Source organism: Penicillium brevicompactum (assembly GCF_028827555.1).
Source record: "Penicillium brevicompactum strain IBT 35665 chromosome Unknown utg000002l_segment0_segment0, whole genome shotgun sequence".
NCBI lineage: Eukaryota > Fungi > Ascomycota > Eurotiomycetes > Eurotiales > Aspergillaceae > Penicillium > Penicillium brevicompactum.
Window position 1 is genome coordinate 3,130,431 of NW_026623205.1, and position 23,614 is coordinate 3,154,044.

The following is a 23,614-nucleotide window of genomic DNA, read 5'->3' on the forward strand; positions in this document are numbered from 1 at the left end:
AAGCCATCAGAATGCGCGGTGATAGGTAATCCTTTTACTTTTGAGCTATTCTGTACTCCGTACAGCCTGCGTGATTATCATCGCCCGTCCGTGCCAATGATGTCATATGAAATTCTTGAAACTCCATGTGCGGAGGACATCCGCGGCCCACCGTTGGGGAGATTGTCGGAGAAACGTTGTGGCTCGTTTGTCTCAACTCCGGGCGATGGAAGCTGGGATGGGTTGGCAGTAGACTGCACTGAGCACTGAGCACTTCATGTTGATGATGGTCGAAACCTCCCAAACCCACCCGACATTCGTCCCTGACGATCCAACCCAACTCAGCGACGAATTTTCTCACCACTTAAGGAGAGGTATTTCCACGGTTCAGTCTGTTCCCTGTGCTCTCGGTAACGGATGAAAATGACAGTGTGAAATGAGGTATTCCCCACTGGATGACGAATTCCCACACCGAAGAGGGTGAGAAATGGTGGAGAGACCCTAGTGGAGACTCTCCCCAGCCAAGCATTTGCCAATAATGCTTCTTTTCGGCAGACCGAACCACTTGGATGTGGCGAACTCGGCATTCAATCGGGGTGTCGTGTGTGGAGTCCCCAAGGGCTAGGACTATCGGCTCATCCCCGGTCTTTACCCCTCGCTTAAAGAGCTGCTCCATCTGGGGGTTCTTTTTTTTTTTTTTTTTTTTTTTTTTGCCTGGCCTCTCTTGTTTCCCTACTCATTTGATTCTGTTCCTGGTCTGTCTCAAATTGAGAGTTCATACCATGTCGATAGAGAAAGATCCCGTTGGGGAACATCAAGACGTGGAGAAAGTGACCGATTCTCGTCGCGAAAACTCATCCCTGTTGTTGTCAGAGGAACAAGCACTCGCCAAGGCACGGAGCAGCCCTAGTGACGCCCTACCTATCCTTGTCGCATATGGCCCGGATGACTCGGACAACCCTCGCAATTGGCCCAAATGGCGCAAATGGTACATTACCATCGTGGTGAGCATGTTAAATGTGTTCACGTATGTCATCACCTTCCTTCGCTCGGCCAACGTGCTAACTCTCCCCCAGAACTTGGTGCGCAGGAGGTATTTCGTCGGGCGCTACTGGGATCCAAGAAGAATTTGGTGTCTCCGCTGAGATTACTACTCTGGCTTTGTCTCTCTATGTCCTTGGATATGCCATTGGACCCGTCCTTCTGGCCCCGTTGTCGGAGTACTTTGGGCGCCAGCCAGTTTACGTCGTCTCTTGGTTCTGTTTATTTATCTTCCAGCTGCCGCTCGCTCTCGCTCCCAACATTGGAACTATTTTAGTTTGTCGATTCATTGCTGGCTGTGCCGGCGGCGCTCCCCTTACCAATACCGGAGGCAGCATCAGCGATTTATGGGAACGTAACGAGAGTGGAGGTCCTATGGCTGTTTACGGGCTCAGCAGTACATTCGGCCCACCCATGGCGCTGGTGATCACAGGATACATTGGGTTGAATCTCGGCTGGCGCTGGATTTTCTGGGTGCTGATGGCCATGACCGGCGGCGTGTGGCTGGTGCTGGTTACTACCATCCCCGAAACTCGACACACAACCGTTCTCCAGCACAAAGCCAAGCGTGTCCGTCGGCAAATGAAGAAAGAGCATCTTGCGTCTGCCGAGTCAACCGCGGATATGCATGCCAGTAGCAGAAAAGGTCTGCATGAACTGTTCGGCATCACCCTCACACGTCCATTCCGGTTCCTCTTCTCTGAACCCATCACTTTATTCTCTGCAATCTACAACGGCTTCTTATATGGATTGGTCTACTTGTTCAATGAAGCAATTCCATTGGTTTTCGGCGCCCCGAAAGGTCATCCGTTCAACGGCGGCCAACAGGGACTAGCATTCCTTGGCATGGCAATCGGTCCCCTGATCGCCTTCTGTTTCTATCCACTCCAGGAGCGATATTATCTGCGCCGCGTTGCCGAGAATGATGGGAAGGGTGTTCCTGAGGCACGGATGTGGATGGCCCGCGGAGGAGCAATCCTCATTCCCATCAGCCTTTTTTGGTTTGGGTGGACCAGCTATCGCTCAGTCCATTGGGTCGTACCAATCATCGCCTCGTCATTCTTCGGCGCTGGGATATACATCGTGATTCTCAGCATTCTGAACTATGTGGTGGATAGCTACCAAACTTACTCTGCGTCAGCTTTGGCAGGTGTGATTCTCGTTCGTAATGTGGTGGGAGCTGGTTTCCCGCTGTTCGCCACTCAGATGTATGAGAAGCTTGATTACGAATGGGCGTCTAGCCTGCTGGGCTTCATCTCCATTCTCCTGGTGCCGATTCCCTTTATCTTCTTTTACAAGGGAAAGGCCATCCGCCTGCGCAGTCCTTGGGCCCGGGAACATTTTGAACAGAATGAGGACTCTCCACATTAGCAAACCATCATGGGCAGAACTGTTTTGAAACCTTTTGTCTTGAGGACCAATTGCAGAATCTATCCCACATAAGTACATATATCATGCTAAATTCGCCTTCAATGAATACCTGCGGTATCTTCCACTTTCAATCGTATTCAACATTGGAATTGAATAAATGTACTTCATTAGAACAGCGATACGTACTCAGATGTGCCATTAGCAGCCGCACATAGAGTAGTTGTTGTAATAGGTCAAATTTGTGGCTGGGCGAGGCTACAATAGGAAAACCTTGGAAATGATTAAGTGCTTTCACTGCTAGCCTCGCACGCCCGCGACCTTTATATGGCCACCCAGCTTGTACGAACTATGGAACTGTGTAAACAAGGATCAACATATGTTGGGAGGTCAGATGACTCCCTTTGCTTAGATAGCTCTCTCTCTCTCTCTCTCTCTCTCTCTCTCTCTTCCTTCTTTTCCCCGGTTGTGTTTCGGAGAATTCACAGCAATCTTAGTAGGAGGCTACCTTTTTGAAATATTATTCAATTGGCGGATCCCGAGGTCTTACCAAGTGCGGCGTATGTGTAAGGATATCAATATATCGAAGAGAATACAATCTACTGTTGCTAGGAATTTAGCCACGGATCCTGGAGTAAATCTTTTGCGGTCTTTTTGTCTTCAGGACGCCACTGAAGCATCCCTCTCATGAAGGAAATGAACATCTCCTTGTTCGTTCCCTGAAGCATCTCTTCAGACAGCTCCAAACTGACCCCTGTGGGGATTGGTATGTCTTCCTTCCATTTCCCTAGAATATTGTATTTGTAAGTTTTTGCAAACTGCATTGAGTTGGAAAAGAATGATTACCATCGAAAGTGAAGAATTCATGGCTTCGCTTTCCACGCTGGAGCACATCCACTGGAGGTGGCCCGATAATCCCGATAGCTTCTGCAAGATGCGCCCGGGTCGAATACCCTTCGCCATCAGGATCATTTCCATGGAAAAGGTGTCTTCCTTCAAACAAATCCCAGACCTGTTATTCCTGACTTTAGTATCGGATACTGACAGCAAACAGGTAAAACATATCATTACGCCAACATTCTATACGTTAATCGGATAGCTCCAATCGGTCTTCAGCATTACCTCTGGCGATCTGTAAATATTGGCTGCGCATCGTGATTCCTCCTCACGTCTTCTCGTACTGCAGAGCCAAAGTCGCTCAAAACTGCCCGACCAAATACCTTTGGTAGGTCAAAGCGTCGTGAGGCATATACCGGCAAACCGTTCACGATCTTCCGGGGTGAAGGACTTCTCAACTCAGCTTCGGTAAAACCTTCAAGGATGGACCTGTCTTCTATGTTTTGTAGAATGTTGTCGCTTTTGATGTCTATAAATTATACGTCAGAGAAATGCGGTCTGGGAAGGTTGAATGGATCTTGTTACCTGTGTGGACAATATTGCACTCGGTGTGTATGTAGTCAAGTGCAAGAAATATTTGCATGAACCCAGATTTTAGGAGATCTTTGGTATATCGATGATTGGGGTTACGATAAAGAAGGTCTTTAAAGCTCTCCCACGTCGGGTTCTGAACGAGACATGGATGATCACCACTCGAAGTGGAGATTTTGAAGAGATCGAGGACTTTCCTCGCATGACCATGGCCATGGTGCCACGAACTACCTTGGCGTAGTTGCTTGTAGATCTGGAACTCTTCCTCATTCTCTTCGCCACGGGTGTAGATCTTGAGTGTCACGTATTTGTGACCTCTTCTTGTTTCCATGCGTCAGTGTTTGATTGATACAGATAGATACCCCCTGACTTACTCAAGATCACGGGCGAGCCACACAGTGGAGGTAGTCCCAAAACCAAGTTTACCAACAACTTGGTACCGGAAACTTAGCACATCGCCAATATTAGCAGGATAGTTTTTCCCCAGTTTGAACTGTTCAAAACGCTCTTCGTCAAGAACCTCTGGGACGAACGGTTTCGAAGCCACTGGCGGGAAAACATATGGGAGGCGAGGGAGGCCGTCGGAACGCATTGAAAGCCCATCTCATTATTTTAGCCATATATGACACGTTGAGGGAAAGGATGCTGATTCTGTCGAAGTCAGACCAGAAGAATGTACATAGGATCAAAATAATGGGAGTCTACTAAGTTGATTAGCTCCGGATAAGAGTGATGACTCATCAACCGGGCTGGGAATATTCACCGGCTCGTGATAGGCTGCTATTTTCGTTTCAGCGGGAAGATCAGAGCGCGGGGCGCTAAAGAGTATGGGAACCAGAGCGCCTATCAATAGCCGCTGAGGCCGAACGTCATTTATGTAACAAGGTCATACCTCGTGTTTATCACACCACTCAGGAGCGCTGCTAATCCTCCGAAATAGCTACTACACCCGTCCATTCAACGCCAACTGACCGGTTTGTGAATCCATTGGATGTGATTGACTCAAAATAGCCGAAAGGCCGATTGTTTCTTGAAAAGTGACAGGCGTATCCCTACATGACCGAGCTACTGCATGGTTTAGTTCTCAAGAGTTATATAAACAATGTCCTCTTGGGAAAAAAAACGATACAATCACCTAGATTATCTCACTTTCATATCTTGTATTGTCTGTTTGTCGAAAATAGTAAATTCGTATTTTTGCTCCCTATAAATTTCCCGAGGTCCCTTTTTTGCAAGATTCAAAAAAGCATGTCTCGTCTTTTTAGCATATCTGCTCGAGCTCTACTCTATTGGGTGGGTTTGATAGAAACAAATTACCCGAATATTGGTGGGCTGCTGTGGAAAAGTTCATAGGCCTAGGAAGGGGCGGGGAAGAGGTGTGTCAACATCCAAATTTCCTTTTGCGTTGGAATGAGCTCTAATAACTAATAAAACTGCCTGTAGAGACTTGGAAAGCTTAATAGAGTCGAAATCTGGTACGTTCGGTTAGAGATAGGCAGGCTTGTTGTATTCTAAGGTTGTTCTTATGTAAACCCAGGCATCGAGAAAACAACCCCATTCATCAATCCCATTTCAACCGTAACAATAAGCAATGGGTTATAAGTGTAGAGATATCAGGTGAGAGGGGCAGGAAGGTTTGTCATATTTACGATGATGGTAGCGGTATCATTAGGAAAGGAGAACAAAGACGTTGATGTACCTAATTTTTCTTAGTCTATGGTAAAAAATTTTTAAACCTCGGTACTAAATGTTATCATGGTTGGCCATATCAAAATGAGTAGCCTGGAAATCATTGTGCTAGAGAGTCGGACTTTCACAGAGACGATTGATTAATATTCTTCGTGAGGTAGTCAGACCACAAGAAGTTAGACCAAACTGGATATCGCTAAAAGAAAAGGAATATAAGTACTAGTTGGATTGAAGTATCATTCAATGCAAATAGATGAGCTCCCCAACGTTCCTGTTTCACAAAATACATGTTATCAGTTCGCAAAGACACAATCAGGATCACAACCGTGGTCAGTGTCCCAGACTTTATTATCGTATCGTGAGAGACGTATTGTGAAAGAAAGAGAGAGGGCAAGAGTGACAGAGAGAGACAGACAGACAGAGGTCCCCAAATGGATCTAGATTTATTGTCCTTGGGCTTAAGTTTTCAAGCACCTGGTCGCATTAGATCCAGAGTAACTTGTTAGATTCCTCAAGGCAAAACACGATCCATGTCATCATGACCTTAGGATACCCATTCATAGCTAAGAATGGGAACTTGGAACACTGGCGCAGTGCAAGTGGCATTGAAGAAAGAATCGTGGGCGCAGCTGAGGGGGAAGTCCGTGCTTCCGGAATATGTGATCCTGCTGCCGTTATTGCATTGGAGAGCATGTCCACTTCCAAGGGTATAATCAATGTGGCCGGTCGAACTTTCCAAGTTTGATGTTCCGTAGAAAGCAACAATTCGCCCAGCCCCGCGATCCGCATATCCGCAGTTGCTCTCACCATTCCCAATATCGTGGATGCGATACCCAATATACTGGTCATGGCAAGTCAGGCCATCCTCGAATCCGATATCCAACGTCTGCAGTGGGCCGTATCCCCATGGCTCGTAGTTGGGCATCCCAGTCCAGCACACATTGACCATAGTACCATTGCAAGTCACAGGATCAGGTTCACACCACGATCTGCCACAGAGACAGCCTTTCGTGTCGATGTCCACTTGGTTGTGAATACAGTCCAAGCTATGAGATCCATTGTACCAGTGAAAATTGCTGACCGTCCAAGTTGGCATTGGGCATCCTTCAGGCGGGGCGATGGATTGGATCTCGGCTTGCACCGAGACGGCAGCCATCAATAAAGAAAGAAGGCCCGACATCACGGGGGAATTGTATATCTTTGCCATCTTGAGAATGTTGCGATAGAGTCAAGCGATGAATGATACAAAAGTTGGGCGATTGGTATAATTAAGAACCTTGTAGTGACATTCAAATTGCGGGCGATTTAAGGCCTTTCCAAGAGGATTGTAACCTCGGGTCATTTGTGGGGAGAACTCATGCAGGTAAGCTCACTAAAAGCAGAGTCTTGAACTTTGGACTTTAAGGGCCAATCATTCAAATTCCATCCATCAAATTCTAAGACAAGTCTGAATCCTTCCCACTCGCAGGACTTCTAAGGTTACTTTCCCCATCATTATGTCTCAACGAGATTGAGAACAAAGCAATAAAAGCCGACCATGTATGACAGTTTCTAAATATCCGTATAACGTCAGCTGTTTCATTGTGGAGTCGCTAACCTTGGAAGTTCCTATCTCGAATTATGCGGGCCGCCCTCAAATCGGAGATCGGCCCTCATTTTTTCGCTGAATCAAATGCCCCCGAACCTAGTTTGAAATCAACCAGAATTCTTTCATATTTTAAACGTCAAAGTCATACTCATCTCTTATAAAGCCATAAAGCCCTTTCATTATATAGAACAATAGTAAGAAGCCTAATATCTACTAGTATTAATATAATGAACCTACTAAGAGGGGAACGTCAAGAATTAATATGGTGGTTGTTAGATGTAGTTTATACATCACCTATCTACATGATTAATATATATTTCTTGATACTGAGACTATAGAATTATAGATTTCTATAACAATAAACTACCACTACATCTCAACACATGATAATTCTGTAATTATACTATCACCTACTATGGTTCATCAAAATAGAAGTGAACTCCCTCGAATTTCTAAGCGCATATATAAAAATATCTAGTAAACCTACTATTAAAACAAAAACACTGTTCAAAAACGGTAATCTATGAGGGTGAATCAGCAGAATTATACAGCTCAGTTAGGAAAGGTCGCAAAATTTTATATAAATGAGGGCGGATGAGGGCTGATGACGGCGGCCCTCGCGAGGGCTGAGGGCTGGGCGAGGGCGGGCTCTTACCTGCCCTCTGCCCTCGTGGGTCGGGCGGAGGGCGGGCGATGCTCGCCCTCTAAATGTTTTTGGCGAGGTCTAATTCCTGTATAGCCTCATTACGTTCCAGTAAGACCTTCTAAGACAGTGTCATCATCTCGCTCCATAGATGCAATTTAATCTTCAAGTAGATTGTCTAAAGCTGACACGGTTCTTTCAAGCTGACGACCTGCTTAGCGATTGACTATTGTGTTATGCGTTTGTTGGATCGCTTTTGGAGATCATATCGCAAGAAATGTAACGGGATCCCTTCTTTTATCTATCATGCGGGCGAAAATCACGGACGAAAACACCCATCAAGTCTCGGGATCAGACTGAATGTTAAGATATATAATACCGGTCCGATATTGCCCAGCTTCATGCTGCCGGCGATCCTTGACGATGCCGGGCTCGGGAGTCCTTCAGGGCTTCATATCCGCTGACTCATCGGGTTCTGACTAAGCGGACCCTGATCAAACTCAATTGAAACATTTTTAATTAAAATCTCTCCGGGATCTTCCAAAGTGACCGAGTAGACACAGCCGGAAGGGATGAAGGATCCGTCGATTTGGCTCAAGCTAAACAACCAAGTTTCACACCAATTCCAATGAATATCTATAGATCCACATTGGTCTCATTTTTTCAAAAATGCCCTGTAACAATTCATGAATGTCGTATAAGAATATATAAGTGACCGGCTGAAAATTTTCTGGATCCATTCCTTGACTTCGTTCTAAAGTTTTAATATTGGAAAATTCCGTATCTATATATGATGTCTGTGTGACCCATGGTGATGACTGTGACTCCGCTTCGCAGTGACAAATTCAGGCTCTGTACTATCATCATCATGCGCCAAGCCGATCTCGTTGAGTTGATCGGCCATCTCCTTGAACGGACTATCTTCCTCGAAGGGATCGTCGCTAAGTGTGACATCTGAGTCGAGGACAGTATTTGTTAGTCATGTCTCATCAATCAATTGGTTTTGATCAACTTACTTGTAACCACCCAGTTGTCAGGGTCATTAGGGTCCAAACCTCTGGCTGCGATGGTAGCCGGGGGTTCGAATTGGATCTTGCAGGGCTTGCTTTCCAGCATATCGACCTTAAGCGCACCAGGGGCCTTCTTCTTGTAAGGGTACACGAGGCAGATGCCGTTGTTGGTCAGTGAAAGTTCAGGGTTTCCCTGGAGGTTGATACCACCCAAAACATGGAGGAGTCCTGTCCCTGGGTTCATGGAAGGATTGTTCGTGGCACCTGACGAAAATATACCACCTACTGTCCCGAGGTTGTTCTGGGTGTTCGTGTAGCTGAAAAGGTTCATGGTGTAGTATCTTGTCGGCCCTGTCCATGACGAGTCCTTCCAGTATTTCGATGCGGTTTGGCCCGTTGGCTGATTAATTAGTAAACATTTGATAGATGCTGCCAGGTACAAAAATTTTGACTCACGGTGTACTTGATGTAAGAAAGTTGGCCATTGATCTTAGCTTGATACTTCTGCTGACCGTCCGGAACACATGCGACCTCCTAAAGGACATCAGATTAGTTTTCACGCAACAAGTTTCAAAGAGAATAAGATCAGCTTACAGCGCCTGTGCCCCCCTCTGCTGCTGAGTTGACTGGACGAGTGTCGTGTCAGTAGATGGCCTTGAATCAAGTGAATCCAGAGTGCAATGTTGACATACAGGGAAACTCATCACAGGACATGGTCAGCGCCTGGGGCTGTTTTCCATCCTTGGGCCAAAGGGACCTCTTCAACTTCGTACATTCCTTCGATTTCTGAGTACATGCGTCGACCCGGTTAGCATGCGTTGGATCCGGCTGATAGGTCAGGCGCATCCAATTGGGCCAAACATATTGCTTGCCCGAGTTCCGGTCCAGGTATTTCTTGACATTTTCGCAAATGCCCCTGAGATCGACGTGAGGAGTTTGTCCATTTGTGTCAGTGTTGAGGTTGTTGATTCTCGTTGTTGGGAACCAGTCACAGTTGTAAAACAACGCCGGTGGGAGGTAGCAAGTTGGTGCGGTGTTAGCACGCTTAGCAGTTGACGAGGTGTCTTCTGTATCCAAGCAACTCAAGGTTTCGTTAGTAAGTTGAGTATTCTTGTTGGCACATTGACACCATCCACTAAAGAAAGGTGAGCCAGTTGTGTTTTTGACCAGAGCCGAGCTTGCTGAATCACGCTTCCTCTTTTCATCCAGATCACTCGAGTAAGCTAGACATTTTTTGTCAACAAGTGCGATGGGATCTTCTGGAGAGGCGATCTCATATCGATCACCCCAGTATGCCACGTCGCCAAGGAATCTGAGGATTTATCAGTTAGCACTGACCGGGATAACCAAAAGCCTTCAAGTAGATATAACTTACGAGGCATCTGCTTGCAGAAATACCGAATAATCGTAGTCTGCCCAGTAGCAGAATTCTGCAGAAGACCCGCTCGATAGACCTGTCGACGCCGAAGCACTAACACCCAAACTGACAGTGTTCTCGACTCCCGCGGTAACATAGCCTTCCATTAACTTTCCATTCAGAACAGAAATACCGAATTTGACCTCAGGGGTAAGAGTCAAAGCCAAGTTGCCCGATGCCGACGCTGAAGCTTCGAACTGAGGTGTGACGGAGAATTGATTCGGGGCATCCTTGCCATCCTCGTTTTTGAGAGAAGACGGGGGAACACTGGCATCCTCACCATCTGAATCTTGTGGGAAGAACACTTCTGCTTTAGGGAATTCCACAACAACACCAGCGTTAAGTTCACCTGAAACCACCATCGAGGCATCCATTTTACCGGAAAGGGCGAGCTCTGGGCCGATGCTGATAAGTCCCTTGATGGAAAGCCCAGGGAATGTCACACCGGAGATAATATCGATCTTGTCGCTGCTGGTCTGGAATGCTGCTTCTCCTCGCATGGTCAGAAGAATTTCTGCTGCAGGAGCAACCGAAAAGTATGCATAAGAAGAAATCAACTTGGGAGTGGGCAAAATCGCGCCTTCAAAGTAGTACGCGTATTGCGCATTGAGACCTATATCGAGAGTAGAATCGATGTCCAGTGACATTTGTTTGCCGCTGCACTTCTCATCCCAATGGAACAACTTGATCGTGTCATAGTAGTTCAGAGGTAGGTATCCAGAGCTGTTTTTGACAATTGTGGTGACTTTCTTCAGCCATTGCTTGAAGGCGCCAAACCATCTCTTCCTCTTCTGGGGTGGATCCTCCGTAATATCCTCCCTAACGACGATGAATAATGTTAGTCGCGACTAATTTTTTTTGACAGGGAGTCACCAGTCATAGCTTACCAGTAGTCAAGCAAATTCGTATAGTCGACCCGAAAGTTGACGTCTCCCTTCTCCTCCTCCGAAGCGGAAGCCAGGTCATAATCCACAGTGAGTTCATACGCCTGGTTTGTGTCCCGCGGTAGGATATTACTCCGCTTCTCTGAAGAGTGCTGTGGAACCAAGCTGATGACACGAGCGTAGGGTCCAGATCCGTGGTAAGAAGGCATCTTGACAATGGTGTTTGATGCACCACCGGAGAAAATGGTCTTACACCCGGTATCTTCATCAAGGCTCGCACAGCGAATAATGTAAGTCTCAACGACGTTGTCAAACGTGTCCTCGCGGAATGTGAAGATGTCTCGCTTCTTGCGTGGACCGCCATCTCTCTTGGAGTTGAGACCTCCATCTTCCAAAAATGTCCACTGATCCACAAGAGACTCGTCGTATGCATCCGTGTCACCATCCACCATCACAAATGCGTAAGGGTTCTCTTGCTCGAAGTCGGATGATTCGTTGTTGTCGGTGTCCTCGTGCTTCAGGTAATAGCTGTAGTTTTTCTCATCTGGGTACTCAAATATGGCGGAGGGGTCGACGGGAGGGTTGACAGTTGGAGTAGGTGCATCACAGCAAAACTTGTACATGCCTCCTTCCTGGCAATATTGGGGGAGACTGCCATTTAGTAAAGCTGAGCGTTGGGTGAGGAGAACTTTGTCACTAGCGCAAGACTCGGTACAAGTAGTCCATTCACAATTCTCGTAACCATCTTGATTCGTGAGGTCCCATTAGCGGAGTTGCTGCGAATGAGGTGCCATAACTTACTGTCAAATGGGCAGCAAAAGGTCGAAACCTCACTTCCAGAGCAGTACTCAGAGTCTTCGTTGAGATCTAAAATTCTGTCAGACGTTCACATTCCTCTTCAACGTGGACTCGGGGGGAGGTAAGGGGGTGTGATGGTGAGGTGTGAAGTGACTTACTAGTGCCGGGCTTGAGAGCATATTCCGGGTACTCAATATCAGTTTTCATGCATTCTCCGTTGCAGGCGGTCCAGAAACACGAGTTCACTATAGTGTCAAGATTGGGGTCGGTGGCACAGCAAAGCGATCGACTATTGACCATGCACGGGGTAGACCCTGTCCGGTCAGAGTAAGAGTCCTTGACAATTTCAAATTCATTTGAGCCACATGTTTTCTCCTTTCCACCAGTACACATGCCATCGGATGAGCCGCCAGTCCACTGGCATGTCGGCATTGCATCTGTTGGGCAACAGATCAGACGATATTCTGAGTCTGAATCCTCATATTCGGTAGTATCGCCAGTTTTGCAAAGATGATCATCGGGGTCAGTGATGGTTCCGTAAGAGGCTCTGTGAACGTAATCCAAAACACTGTAACCCGCTTTACATGATCCAGAGTTATAGTCCACGCATCCAGTGACATAACAATCAGTACCAGTATATTGATTGTATGCATGTGCTAATGCCTTGGCACTCAGTGAGTTCTCAGATCCTCCTTCTAGCAGGGAAGCGGAGCTGACATCTTTGTTCAACAGGGCAGTTAAAGCTTGCCAGTCGTATGTATCCTGATCCAAGGCCCAGATCATGACTCCGCCTAGGCAGTGATCATTGGCCCAATCGACCTTCTGCTTCATTGTGACATTGTTGTCGTACGATACCCACTGGTTGTCGTCCCAGGTGACATACATGACTGCTGCAGTTTCCTCCCAGATGGGACCCTGGACATCAACATTCTCGACGATCTCCATGATTTCATTATATGAGAGAATTCCAGAAGCATCTGTACATCGACCAGGCTGCCCTCCTCCAGTGAAGGGGCATCCGACGCCAGTGCATGAAGAGTCCTTGAGTGTGAAAGATCGACCATAGAAACCAATGCCCAAAACAATCTTTGATGGATCAACATTGTTTCGCCAAAGAAGGTCCATGGATTGTTGAATCTCTGTCAAGTTTGTGTGCGCTCCAGTGATATTCCCAATGTATGGGTCTGTGCCATCCCAGACACCGTGAAGATCGTAGGTCATCATGTTCGCCCAGTCGGCTCCGTCTTCTTGCAAATAGGCGGGCACGTCAAAGTGGCGGAGATACCAGTAGCTCGATGGAATGGTGAATGAGATTCCAAGGCTTGAACCACTGTCGTCAAAGGTTGAGCGAACTTGCTTGATCAACTTGCCGTAGTTTTCCATGTCATCCTTGCTGCCACCACGATCCGAAGCGACAGGATACTCCCAGTCCAAGTCAACACCGTCAAAGCCGTATTGCTGCAACGTCCGCAATAAGTCTTTGGCGAATGACTTTCGGCCAGATTCAGTAGATGCCATGTCAGACCAATAGTGCGCCGAATCACCGTCATTGAATGACCAGCCGCCAACAGACAAGAAGCACTTCAAGGACGGGTTGTCATCTTTCAAAGCAATGAAATCAGCTACCATGTCATTCAAGTTCGATATCTTGTCCTCATCCATCAGGTAAACATTCCAGCCATCATTCCAGGGTTTGAAAAGAGCAAACGACCAATAGATGTGTGTCAGGCTCTGCACGGGGAGATTGCTTGGAGACCATGAATCACATGTCCGTTCAGCAGACCAGCTCTCATAATAGCCAATGACCTTCTTGAGAACGTCGTTCGATTTGCAGGAAGGCTGCGTTGGTTGATAGCAATTGCTTTGGCACTTGCCGCCGTCTGTACCGGCGTTGCAAAACTCGGATGTTGTACCGCAGAAACCGAACTCGGAGCAGCAAACATTCAATGGGCAGGTCGTGCCAGCAGTGGCAGCCCATTTGCCGCATTCTGCAGTTGCATTGCAGTTGCTCACGCATGTAGAGCCACAAGATTTGTCGGGATCATAGCCACAAAGCTGTATACTTTGGGTCAGCGACGCTTAATGGATAAGATAGACAGGCTTAACTAACGCCATTGGTTTCACCATCGTTCACACCACAGCATGCACCGTTGACACATGGACTTGTCAAGTTGCAGACATAGAACTGGGCCGATGTGAAATTTATAAAGAGTGAAAGTATAATAAAAGAAAGTAGAAAGAAAGAATGGCAGGACAAGAACTCCGCCCGCGAACTGTATATCCTCATGGTGCGGCTCTTTCGTCCGAAATACTGAACAAGTCAGTAAAAGCTTGCCCAGGACGATTCAAGTCAAAGGAGAAAGAGAATGAATGAGAAAAGTAAGAGGAACTAGGATCATAAAGATAACAGACGGGGTCCGAAATGAACAGCCGAGACTACCTAAGCTCGCAACAGTCCGGCAGCCTCAAGTATCCGACGCTGATACAGTTCAGTTTGAAGTCCCACAAGTGTATCTACTAATCTAATCTACTAATTTAATCCCTCAGCGCACGCAATACTATTTGTGGACTAGACTTGCAATTTTTACTAGGCTAGTCGTATCTCGTGAGAAACCGAATCCCTTCAGAGTTTGGAATAGTCAATGTATACCCTGCATAACTCCACCGGTGTACTGTACTAGTATCTCCTATGGGTGCCGAATACATCCGGACCACCTGGTGGCGCCTTAAGTTGGCCCCCGGGTTCCAAGCCTCCTGTTACACTACTTCGTAGCTTCAAATCTTGTAAGCAATCACTTCAAAAATTTTCATCGGCGGGGCAAGGCCCGGAAGTTTCAGCTGTGCAGCTCGCTTAGAACAAACCCTGCATTCAATGGTTTGTGCAATCTCTACAGAATGCATCCGATGTGAAAGGTATACTGTTAATTCCTACATTTTACTTGGCATTAGAGCCGCATGTGCATCCTAGCAAGCCAAGCTATAGCCAAGAATGTAAGCTTCAGCCATTGATCTGTTTGTCTACAATTCTTTTCTATCGTCTAAGTCCATTATTCTTGGCGGACCCATGTGGAAATTTTGGCCCCCCTTGGCCCCCAACATGGGGCCCTCTAACACGTTCAGGGGATCTCGGCCCCTACCCGCTAAGTGGGACTGGCTTCGGGACTTGATTGAATGGGCTGTCTAGTGCTCAAGCCGAACCACTTTTTCCTGTACCTCGCTTAGTGGATTTCGACGGATGTCTCAGATTTAGCTTGGTACTTTGAACTTCCAATGGGCCTCCCCACTTCTAGCTCCATTTGATAAGGTGGTAAATTGGTTGGTATGAAAGCGTCAATACGGAACACCGAAGTTTCCCTGCCGAACAAGTAGTTTGAGTAGCCATTACTCCCCCTCCTTTGGGATTGCTCATGTCCCAGGTTCAAGGAAAATCAATTCGCGCTCTGAATTCTCTTTCAGTCATAGAGCTATGGCACTCTTGAGGGCAAGTGCTGCATTGGCAGTAGTTCTGATGCTACAGTCTCATCATGCCGCTGCTTGGGGAAATTCAGACACTCTCTACATTTACAACTCTGATACTCTGGCTGATATATCAGCTTCAGAAGCATGCGTGAATGCCATGTCCAGCAATGTTTCATGCTATGCCGGCTTGAGCCAGGCAGTCACCCAGGCGACATCATGGTCAGCCAATGCACTGTCAGAAATGTGTACCAGCGGTTGCTCTTCCGCTTTGTCAAGCTATGTCTCCTCTGTGGACGAAGCCTGCGGCACAAGTACGCAGTACAACATCTCCGGTATCTCACAAACTGCCTCGGATAGAGGCAAAGAAATGAAATGGCGTTACGATGCAACCTGCTTGACTGATTCGGCTTCGGGCACCTATTGCAACACCCTATTCCAAAATGCAATTTCGAATGGCACAACAAACATCAAATGCAGCGCATGCCATTTGGAGTATATGTCAACCCTAGTGAATTCCAAATGGGGTCAGGATATTTTGCTCAGTCCGTCGGCCTTAACGAGTCAAGTATCTTCTTGCTCGACCAGCGGATACTCTGTGACTTATACACCAACCTCGACTGCCTCTTCCACGGCCTCTGCCTCGGCCACTGTTGCCGCTAGTCGCTGCAACACGACTGACCCCGATCAAACTGTTTACAAGGTTGAATCCGGAGATACCTGTCTTTCTATCTCAGCAGCTCAAAATGTCTCAACCTCAGCCTTGATAAACTTGAACAGCCTTGATACGGGGTGTACGCATATAGTTGCTGGGGCAGAGATTTGCCTTCCCGATGTTTGTGAGATCTATCGCGTTCAGGAGACGGATACCATTGACAAAATCGTTGCGAGCCTATCGCGTCAAGTCTCTGTGCCTCAGTTTGTTGCATGGAATGCCAATCTCAACTCAGCGCAAAGCTCGCAGAATCTGACGGCTGTTTCGGGGAAGTACATCTGCGTCAGTCCTCCGGGTACTCTCACACTCCCCGATACCCTGGCTCTTAGGCCCGCAAGCACCGCTGTGTATGTTGTCTGCTATTTTGTTTCGCTCGGATGTTCGGAAAGTGAAAATGCTAATCAAATATACAGGTCTCTTCCTACCGACGCAGTCACTAGCTCCAACACCGACTGTGGTCACTGGTATCAGATCCAAGATGGTGATACCTGTGAATCCGTGTGCGACAAATTCAGCATCTCTCAATATAATTTCAATTTCTTAAATCCCCAGGCCGCATTGAATGCAACCTCCAGTTGCGGCAGCCTCTGGAAAGGGAACAGCTACGTACGTCTCTCTACACGAGAAAATAACCAAGACATATCGTTCTTTTCAGGCTAACCCATCCACTCCACAGTGCGTTCAAGCAGTGGGTAACATCAACACCTATACAAGCTACATATCCAACACCACAAGAACACGCACATCACTTGCTAGCACCATGAATCTCAACGCAACCCGAACAGCAAACCATAGCACCACCAATCTGTTCTGGTCATTCCCTTCCGACCTAACCACGGCCTCAACCTGGACCCCTGATTCAGCATACCTCGCATCTCTCGCGACCTACACTCTCTGCGACCAGGTCAACTCAGTGTACAACATCACCGATGACGATCTAACAGACGAGATGTACCACGATGAAGTCTGGCTAAGTGAATACGAGCGCGTGTGCTATCCTCCCGTGAACGGTTCTTTCCCGACCACCGGGTTCAACTTCAGCATTACATTGACCGATGATCCAAGTATGGGAAGCTCGACGGTATTCACTTCTAGCCAAACAGTTAGCTCTCACGCATCATCTACGGTCACTACGGCGACCTCTACCACAGTTGCGACTCCTACGAGTACGATTTCGGAGAACGGTCTCTGTGGCCCGTCTAATTCGGACTGGACTTGTTTGGGATCTCAATTTGGTGACTGCTGTAGTAACTACGGTTATTGTGGTAGTTCGTCGGAGTATTGTTCCAGCGCCAATTGTAATGCTAAGTATGGCTCGTGTGGTTGATCTTGGTTTGGGGGTGGGACACTCAATGCCCTAGAGTTCTAAAGTTCACTGTCGGACAAAATTCGGCTATGGTCTTCAAGGCATGTCAAATGTTTATATATGCCATATTTTCTTCTAGTTTTAATTACTGGAATATAGAACTGGGATTTACCAGCTGGCTGTTAACTGGCACATAGTAGTGCATGGAAACCTGGAATTTATGAATATCAAACTTTCGCTTACATTTCAATGATTTTGGCACAAATTTACAACTTTACAACCAGAATTTTGAAAGCAAGCGGCTAGGCCGGAAAAGACGCTACTTAGTGCACACCAAGTTTGTGATCGATCCACTTCAACGAAAACCCTTAAGCCAAAGACCCACTCCAGGGGTGTATATCCGAGCTCGCAACCACTTAATCTCCCCTATCAAAGCTTAGTCGTAAAGATTCCAAGGTCGCATAATACAGGTTTAGTGTGTTTGAGATGAGTTTGTACAGGAACTTTTGAAAATATAACTAGATTTGATGCCTTAGTGCAAACTTGGGGCGGGCATGTATCAAACTCCGTTAAATACATTCCCGCCCCCCACGTTCCTCACTAAACTTCTTTTCAACCCCCGGAACTACCACCATTCGATCATGTCCTTAACAAGATCACATAGCCAGTGGCCTAGAGGCATCCCCTCTTTCATTCGCCGACATGAGGAACCCGTGGCCCGGAAGAATTTTGATGCCGCCTCTCGTGCATGGAGGCATTTTGTTCGTGAGCAGTGGGTCGGTGGCGACGGCGCGGATCAACAGAAACGAGCGTTGATCGAACGCTGGGCAACAGCAGACCAACAATTCCGCGATGTATGTCTTTTGGATAAGAACTTTTATTTTTCACTGACACCATGACAGAGCTATCAAACACGAGCCCCAGAGGACGAGCCTAGTTTTTTTGAAGGTCCTGAACTTGCGGTATGAAACAATTAAATACATCCTACTACCTGACTTGTCCTAATCCAAGTATAGGATAGAACTTTCGGAGCCAATGACGTTCAAAGTTCCTGCATGGTCTACTTCTGCACCACCGAATTAACCCCCGAGAAAGAAGCCCTGCTCGCCAAGTGTATCCTGGGATTATTCCCATGGGAAGACGGCTGGGACTTTCTAGCAGACGAAATGATAGTGTTTGTTCCCCCTGAAGACAATAAGGGGAATGTTCTCGAGACATTTAAATTCCATCAAAGTGTCGCGCGACCCAACTTCCTCGATATGCACATGGCGCTTGATGGAACTGTACTTTTCAGAGACTGCTCCCCCAAGCTTATTATCGATGACCGGACCCTTGAGACCGGACTAGGTCTCTGGGTTGATTTTGCAACCAACGGTATCTACGAGATAGCCCGTCGGGGTCAAATTATGATGGAGGAATTCGCCCACTTTTATCGGGAAATCGGTCCGGGAAATCGAGTCCCAATAGACCAGGCGCTCAATTACATTGAGGACCGGGAAATTTACATAGACCGCGACGAAGATGCAGATCCAAGAGAGATTTTGGAGGATGAACCGTGAGCTAATCCATTCTTGTTTACGAGATGGTTTATGTTAATTGGTGCTTAGAGTCGATATGCGACGGCCGCTTGTGGAAATCTACAAAGGAAATGAAGTCGATCTGGTGGATGACTATGCGCCAGGATTTCGCGAGGCGGAGGAGCAGGGTGACGGTTTAGCGATCGGATTTGATTTGGAAAGGATACTTGCGAACGATGGAAATCCCCTGATTGTCAGAGATCATGGAAGTGACCATTAGCTAGACTTTACCATGTACTCCTGAAGTCTCGTTGGTTATTTATATGGGAGATACGGAGTACATAACTGGCAACCACCCCTTACCTCCGGCAGGGATGGAGATCTCTACCGAATATACCTTGCCCACGGAGCCTCCCCAAAGAATCAATAATTGGGCAGCTACAGTACGGGGTACGGAGTACATTCTCATACCCCGGAGCGATTGATAACATACTAGGTACTATTTATATTGTAATATTTCAGCTTTTTATAGGTAGCTGTAAACTACTTATTATATTTAAGGTATATCATAGTCTGTTTGTTAGGCTGGTAAAGCTTCTGATATTGAAGGTCCAAGAAATGACGATATTAATGATAAGGAGAGGAAGGAGGAAGAAGAAGAAGAAGCTATGAAAGAAGTAAGCTAAACAGCAAGGCAAACAAAACAAGCAAAGTGAGCAAAGCGAGCAAAGCAAGCAAACAGGGCGCGGGGCAGCAAGCAAGTAAACAAACGAATATATAATGCTTATAGAGCATGATACTACCCCTCTGCAAAACAAAGGCATCAGCCCCTTGATGCCAAATTAACCAATTGACTAATCGATCAATAATAGTATGAATCATCAGAATCGCTCCCTTCCAAATCAACCAATTCAGGGTCAGGTACAATGGGGGAGGAAGCTGTAGCGACAGTAGTTGCACCGAGAGAGGTATCCATCGCGTCGGATCCACCAGAATTGCCAGTTTTGCCGTTTTTGCCGTTTTTGCCAAACTAACCACTATTTCCTATTTGGAAATGCGTTATAAGCTGTTAAACAACCTTGAGAAAGTTTAGGTAAACTTGGGGAAGATTCAATTGCTGAGAAAGGCGATATTTGATAGATAGTGCCAAACTCTTGCGCAGGATGGAGATCTTGGTGACGTCAGACCAGTTTTGACCCTTTACTTCGTACAGCAATCGATCAAAACGGGAGATGTATGCAATAACGGAGTTAGAGGTGTCTTGTTGAATGGATAATAAACGATCCTCCGCCTTATGAACCTTATTAGGATTATCGTAAACGCGAGTAAGTGGATCTAGAATAGCTTCGAAATTGTATTGTCCGGATTCGCGTGCTGCGACTAGCTGGGGGAAGACCATCGCTTAAACTTGGCTGGTTGAGTTCATGTAGATGTAGTAGAATTGGGCAATTGGGTCTCTAATAGCAGCTCCATCAATAGTAAGCTTAGCACGAATAACGGTGCTCCATGTGTCAAACTTGTGCGCAGTTCCGGTGAACTTCTCCGGGTCCGGAAGGGAGGATTTCGGTCGTTTGGTAAACGGTTTGGGAGGATGAGGGGGCTTTGCCTCAGCAGTTTTGACACGCGTACGCAAGTTCTGGATCTCATTGGTAAGGTCTTGAATAGTCTGAGAGAACTGCGTGTTTAGTTCATCGCGTAACTGGGTAAGTGGGTCTATGATGACCTGGGAGATGGAGGAAGAGGTTCTGGTTCTGGGGAGGAGCTGGCTAAATGGTCTTAGGAATCCACGGTTCCACTAGATAGCAGCGAAGCAGCGAGGTCTTGGGAGTCCGCAGCTCCACCAGGCTGTCCAAAAGAGGAAAGAGGGGCTGAATGTCGAGAGTATCAGAAACGATCTCTTTGCAACGAAGCAGCGAAAGAAGATGCCTGTTTCTCGTACGCAGGGCTTTTGCGAAGAGGAGCTTTATTATAGTGTGAGGATGATGGAGATGGTAGTTCCATGAACACGAAGATAATAAAGCTAAGGAAGGAAGAAGGAAGAAGCTATAGAAGAAGCTAGCTAAATAGCAAAGCGAGCAAACGAAACGTGGGGCAGCAGGCAAGCAAACAAACGAACATGTAATGCTTGCAGAGCATGACAGGATAGTCCCAAGGGATAACTCCCATGGGACTTGTCGAGGTCTATCCGAGGGTCGCTGCGGGTCATTGAGGGTCACCCGCATGCGACCCTCATGGAACTAGGGTCAGGGTCAGGGTCGCTCATGAGCGACCCTGAACCTCGGAGGGGCGGGTGGAGGGTCCAAGGTCATGGACCACCCGGAGGGTCACTGCCAGGTCTATTTATAGATAGCCTATTTATATTATAGACAGCTTAATCTTCTTATTACTCTAAAAGAGATATCCTATAATACGGGAGTGAAGATACCAAAGGGCTGAATACAAAAAAAAATAATTATAGACCTTCTCCAGCTGTTACAGCTTTATAAATATAGACCTTAATAGACCTCGACAAAACCCGACTTGGGTCCAACTTTCAGAACCTAACCCGACCCGCGGGTCCAAAAGTCAAACCCGTACCCAACCCGCGGGTAACCCGCGGGTTGGGTTTCGGGTTCTTGGTAAACCCGTGCTAGCCCAGAGCTAGCATAAATCGCCTAGAAAGGAAGGTCTTAGCGTGCACAACTTGATGACTACTTACAATTAATTACCGTTCTTTACACATGTTCGGTTATAACTGAACAATTCTTACTTTCAGAGTAGTTAATTACTTGAAATATTATGAAATGATTATATTTATAGGATCTATATAAGAAGTTACTATTATTTTACTAATTGAATTTACAAAATTAGATGATGATAATATAGAAATCCTATATTTGTACATTTCAGCTATATCCATAGTGGAAATATATATCTAAATACTACAATCTCCCTTTATATACTATAAATCATGATTTCCCCTAAACTTTTAGTCTAATTCTTTGAATTTGGACATTTTTATTACTTTAATAAAGTAGATAATACTTAGATTTATCAAAAATCATTATAAACAATAAGATTTCCACAATCTTTACACCCAAATCAATATTTAAAGATTTAGATTAAAGGACTTAGAAGAATCAAGACTTGAAGATAGTTATATAGATAACCTACGGGTTATCTATAGGTCCTACGGGTTACCCGCGGGTTACCTGTAGGTTTTCTAGATTACCCGTTTAATAAGCTAATTATAATAATAGTATCTATTTATTGTGAATCTAGAAATAATAGATTATTTCAAATAAGAATTAATTTAGGGTCAAACCGATCCCTCTCTATAGAGTAGTAGTACTCTAGTACTATAAATATATAGTTTTTTTCTATTAAGATAAACACAATCTTTCATCTCATATTATCTACTCTTATACTCTTTCTAATCATACTTATAATATCATAATAAGAAAGCCAAGCCTCCTAATTATCTAACATATATACCTTATCGTTATTTAATATTAATAGAGTTGACCCCTTACAGACTATCCCCTTAGATAATATCTCGATTCCTCTTGATCCATACTATCCAATACCATCAATAATATCTAGTCTAAGTGAGAGTACCTTCTAACGACCTCGTCTTCTTTCTCTAGAGCCTCTATCTTTAATCGAATAATATATACCCGATCAAATAAGATTCTATCTTATTTATCTAATCAATATAGCAGATAAATAAGAAGAATTTATTTAATAGTAGCTATAGACTAGATTTAGATAATAAAGAAGGATCTATTAGAATACACGTTATTTATCAGCAGTCTAATAACACTTTTCTAAGGTAACAGATAAAAAGACAAACGCTCCAAAAATCAAGTATTTAAAATGCAAGACCTTATTTGATCATCTAGGTTTAGGCAATAATACTTCCACAATAAGTAAGCATATTCAAAGGGGTAGATGTTAGCGGATACCTAAAGGCCTAGGTATTAAGCAATTTATCTAATCAGTATAGTATTAGTCTTATATCTTTTTTTAATTATATAAAGCTAATCTATATCTAGAACAAAAGTTTATCTCAGATAGCTATAGCTGTTACATAAGAAAGTTAGGAAGATACCCAAATTAGATTTCTCACAGACTCCAATCTCCCCTAGGAGCTTTTAAAACATCCCGGCTTCTATAACCTGATTTTAATAGCTCAATATATAACCTCGAGGCTAGATCTCCTTCATCTATGAACCACTTAACGTCGAGTGACTATAGGGATTACTTCCTGCTAGAAAGAGGTTTTAAAGTCTCTTCTAATAGGAGTTAAAGTATCTCTTATTTTTAACTACTAGACTTGTTTATTTATAGATATATTTATAGCTGTTACTATCTATTTTCTAGACCTCGACAAGTCCCATGGACCCACTCCCATGAAAATTTCTTGGCATGCCAAGCTTGAAAATCATTGCCAATCTAGGTTAGAGAATTACCTAAATAGGTTTAGCGTAGTCCCATGGGAGTGATGGGACCAGGATTTGGGACCAAAATTTTGCTAGTCCCATGGGACTTGTCGAGGTCTACTATTTTCTAGATTAGAACTAGAAGTACCAAAAGATCCTACTTGGCTTTAAGCCTATCTTTGGATCATATATTGGCATGAATTTAAATATAATGATAATAGATATCTTCTAGAAATATAAGTTAACAGATTGAGTACTTACGATGACAATTAATAATGTATCTAATAACACTATACTTTTAAAGAAGCTCTAGAACTATATTAAACTTCTTAAGTTAGATAATAATATTATAAT

General features: G+C 45.4%; 7 protein-coding genes across 7 annotated transcripts; 3 read left to right on the forward strand and 4 right to left on the reverse strand.

Moving 5' to 3' along the window:
• Positions 1 to 761: 761 nt before the first annotated feature.
• Positions 762 to 2,391, forward strand: N7506_003867 (MFS transporter; the record flags this gene model as incomplete). Its single annotated transcript, XM_056953162.1, has 2 exons — positions 762 to 1,006; positions 1,056 to 2,391. 2 exons carry the CDS (start codon positions 762 to 764, stop codon positions 2,389 to 2,391), a joined length of 1,581 nt encoding a protein of 526 aa, XP_056814854.1.
• A 605-nt stretch (positions 2,392 to 2,996) lies between these two features.
• On the reverse strand, positions 2,997 to 4,408 carry N7506_003868 (uncharacterized protein; the record flags this gene model as incomplete). The annotated part of the gene is made up of 5 exons (XM_056953163.1): positions 2,997 to 3,175; positions 3,235 to 3,400; positions 3,558 to 3,754; positions 3,811 to 4,136; positions 4,191 to 4,408. The coding sequence occupies 5 exons, from the start codon at positions 4,406 to 4,408 to the stop codon at positions 2,997 to 2,999; spliced, it is 1,086 nt and encodes a 361-aa protein (XP_056814855.1).
• Positions 4,409 to 6,049: 1,641 nt separating this feature from the next.
• On the reverse strand, positions 6,050 to 6,712 carry N7506_003869 (uncharacterized protein; the record flags this gene model as incomplete). Its single annotated transcript, XM_056953164.1, has 1 exon — positions 6,050 to 6,712. The coding sequence occupies one exon, from the start codon at positions 6,710 to 6,712 to the stop codon at positions 6,050 to 6,052; it is 663 nt and encodes a 220-aa protein (XP_056814856.1).
• A 1,808-nt stretch (positions 6,713 to 8,520) lies between these two features.
• N7506_003870 (CAZyme family GH18) lies at positions 8,521 to 13,960 on the reverse strand (the record flags this gene model as incomplete). Its single annotated transcript, XM_056953165.1, has 10 exons — positions 8,521 to 8,690; positions 8,753 to 9,146; positions 9,203 to 9,280; positions 9,341 to 9,372; positions 9,439 to 10,058; positions 10,122 to 10,982; positions 11,051 to 11,792; positions 11,849 to 11,914; positions 12,004 to 13,907; positions 13,956 to 13,960. 10 exons carry the CDS (start codon positions 13,958 to 13,960, stop codon positions 8,521 to 8,523), a joined length of 4,872 nt encoding a protein of 1,623 aa, XP_056814857.1.
• Positions 13,961 to 15,311: 1,351 nt separating this feature from the next.
• Positions 15,312 to 17,343, forward strand: N7506_003871 (uncharacterized protein; the record flags this gene model as incomplete). The annotated part of the gene is made up of 3 exons (XM_056953166.1): positions 15,312 to 16,363; positions 16,430 to 16,622; positions 16,693 to 17,343. 3 exons carry the CDS (start codon positions 15,312 to 15,314, stop codon positions 17,341 to 17,343), a joined length of 1,896 nt encoding a protein of 631 aa, XP_056814858.1.
• A 620-nt stretch (positions 17,344 to 17,963) lies between these two features.
• N7506_003872 (uncharacterized protein) lies at positions 17,964 to 19,119 on the forward strand (the record flags this gene model as incomplete). The annotated part of the gene is made up of 4 exons (XM_056953167.1): positions 17,964 to 18,176; positions 18,225 to 18,284; positions 18,339 to 18,877; positions 18,930 to 19,119. 4 exons carry the CDS (start codon positions 17,964 to 17,966, stop codon positions 19,117 to 19,119), a joined length of 1,002 nt encoding a protein of 333 aa, XP_056814859.1.
• Positions 19,120 to 20,241: 1,122 nt separating this feature from the next.
• Positions 20,242 to 21,561, reverse strand: N7506_003873 (uncharacterized protein; the record flags this gene model as incomplete). Its single annotated transcript, XM_056953168.1, has 2 exons — positions 20,242 to 20,584; positions 21,548 to 21,561. 2 exons carry the CDS (start codon positions 21,559 to 21,561, stop codon positions 20,242 to 20,244), a joined length of 357 nt encoding a protein of 118 aa, XP_056814860.1.
• Between the last annotated feature and the right edge of the window lie 2,053 nt (positions 21,562 to 23,614).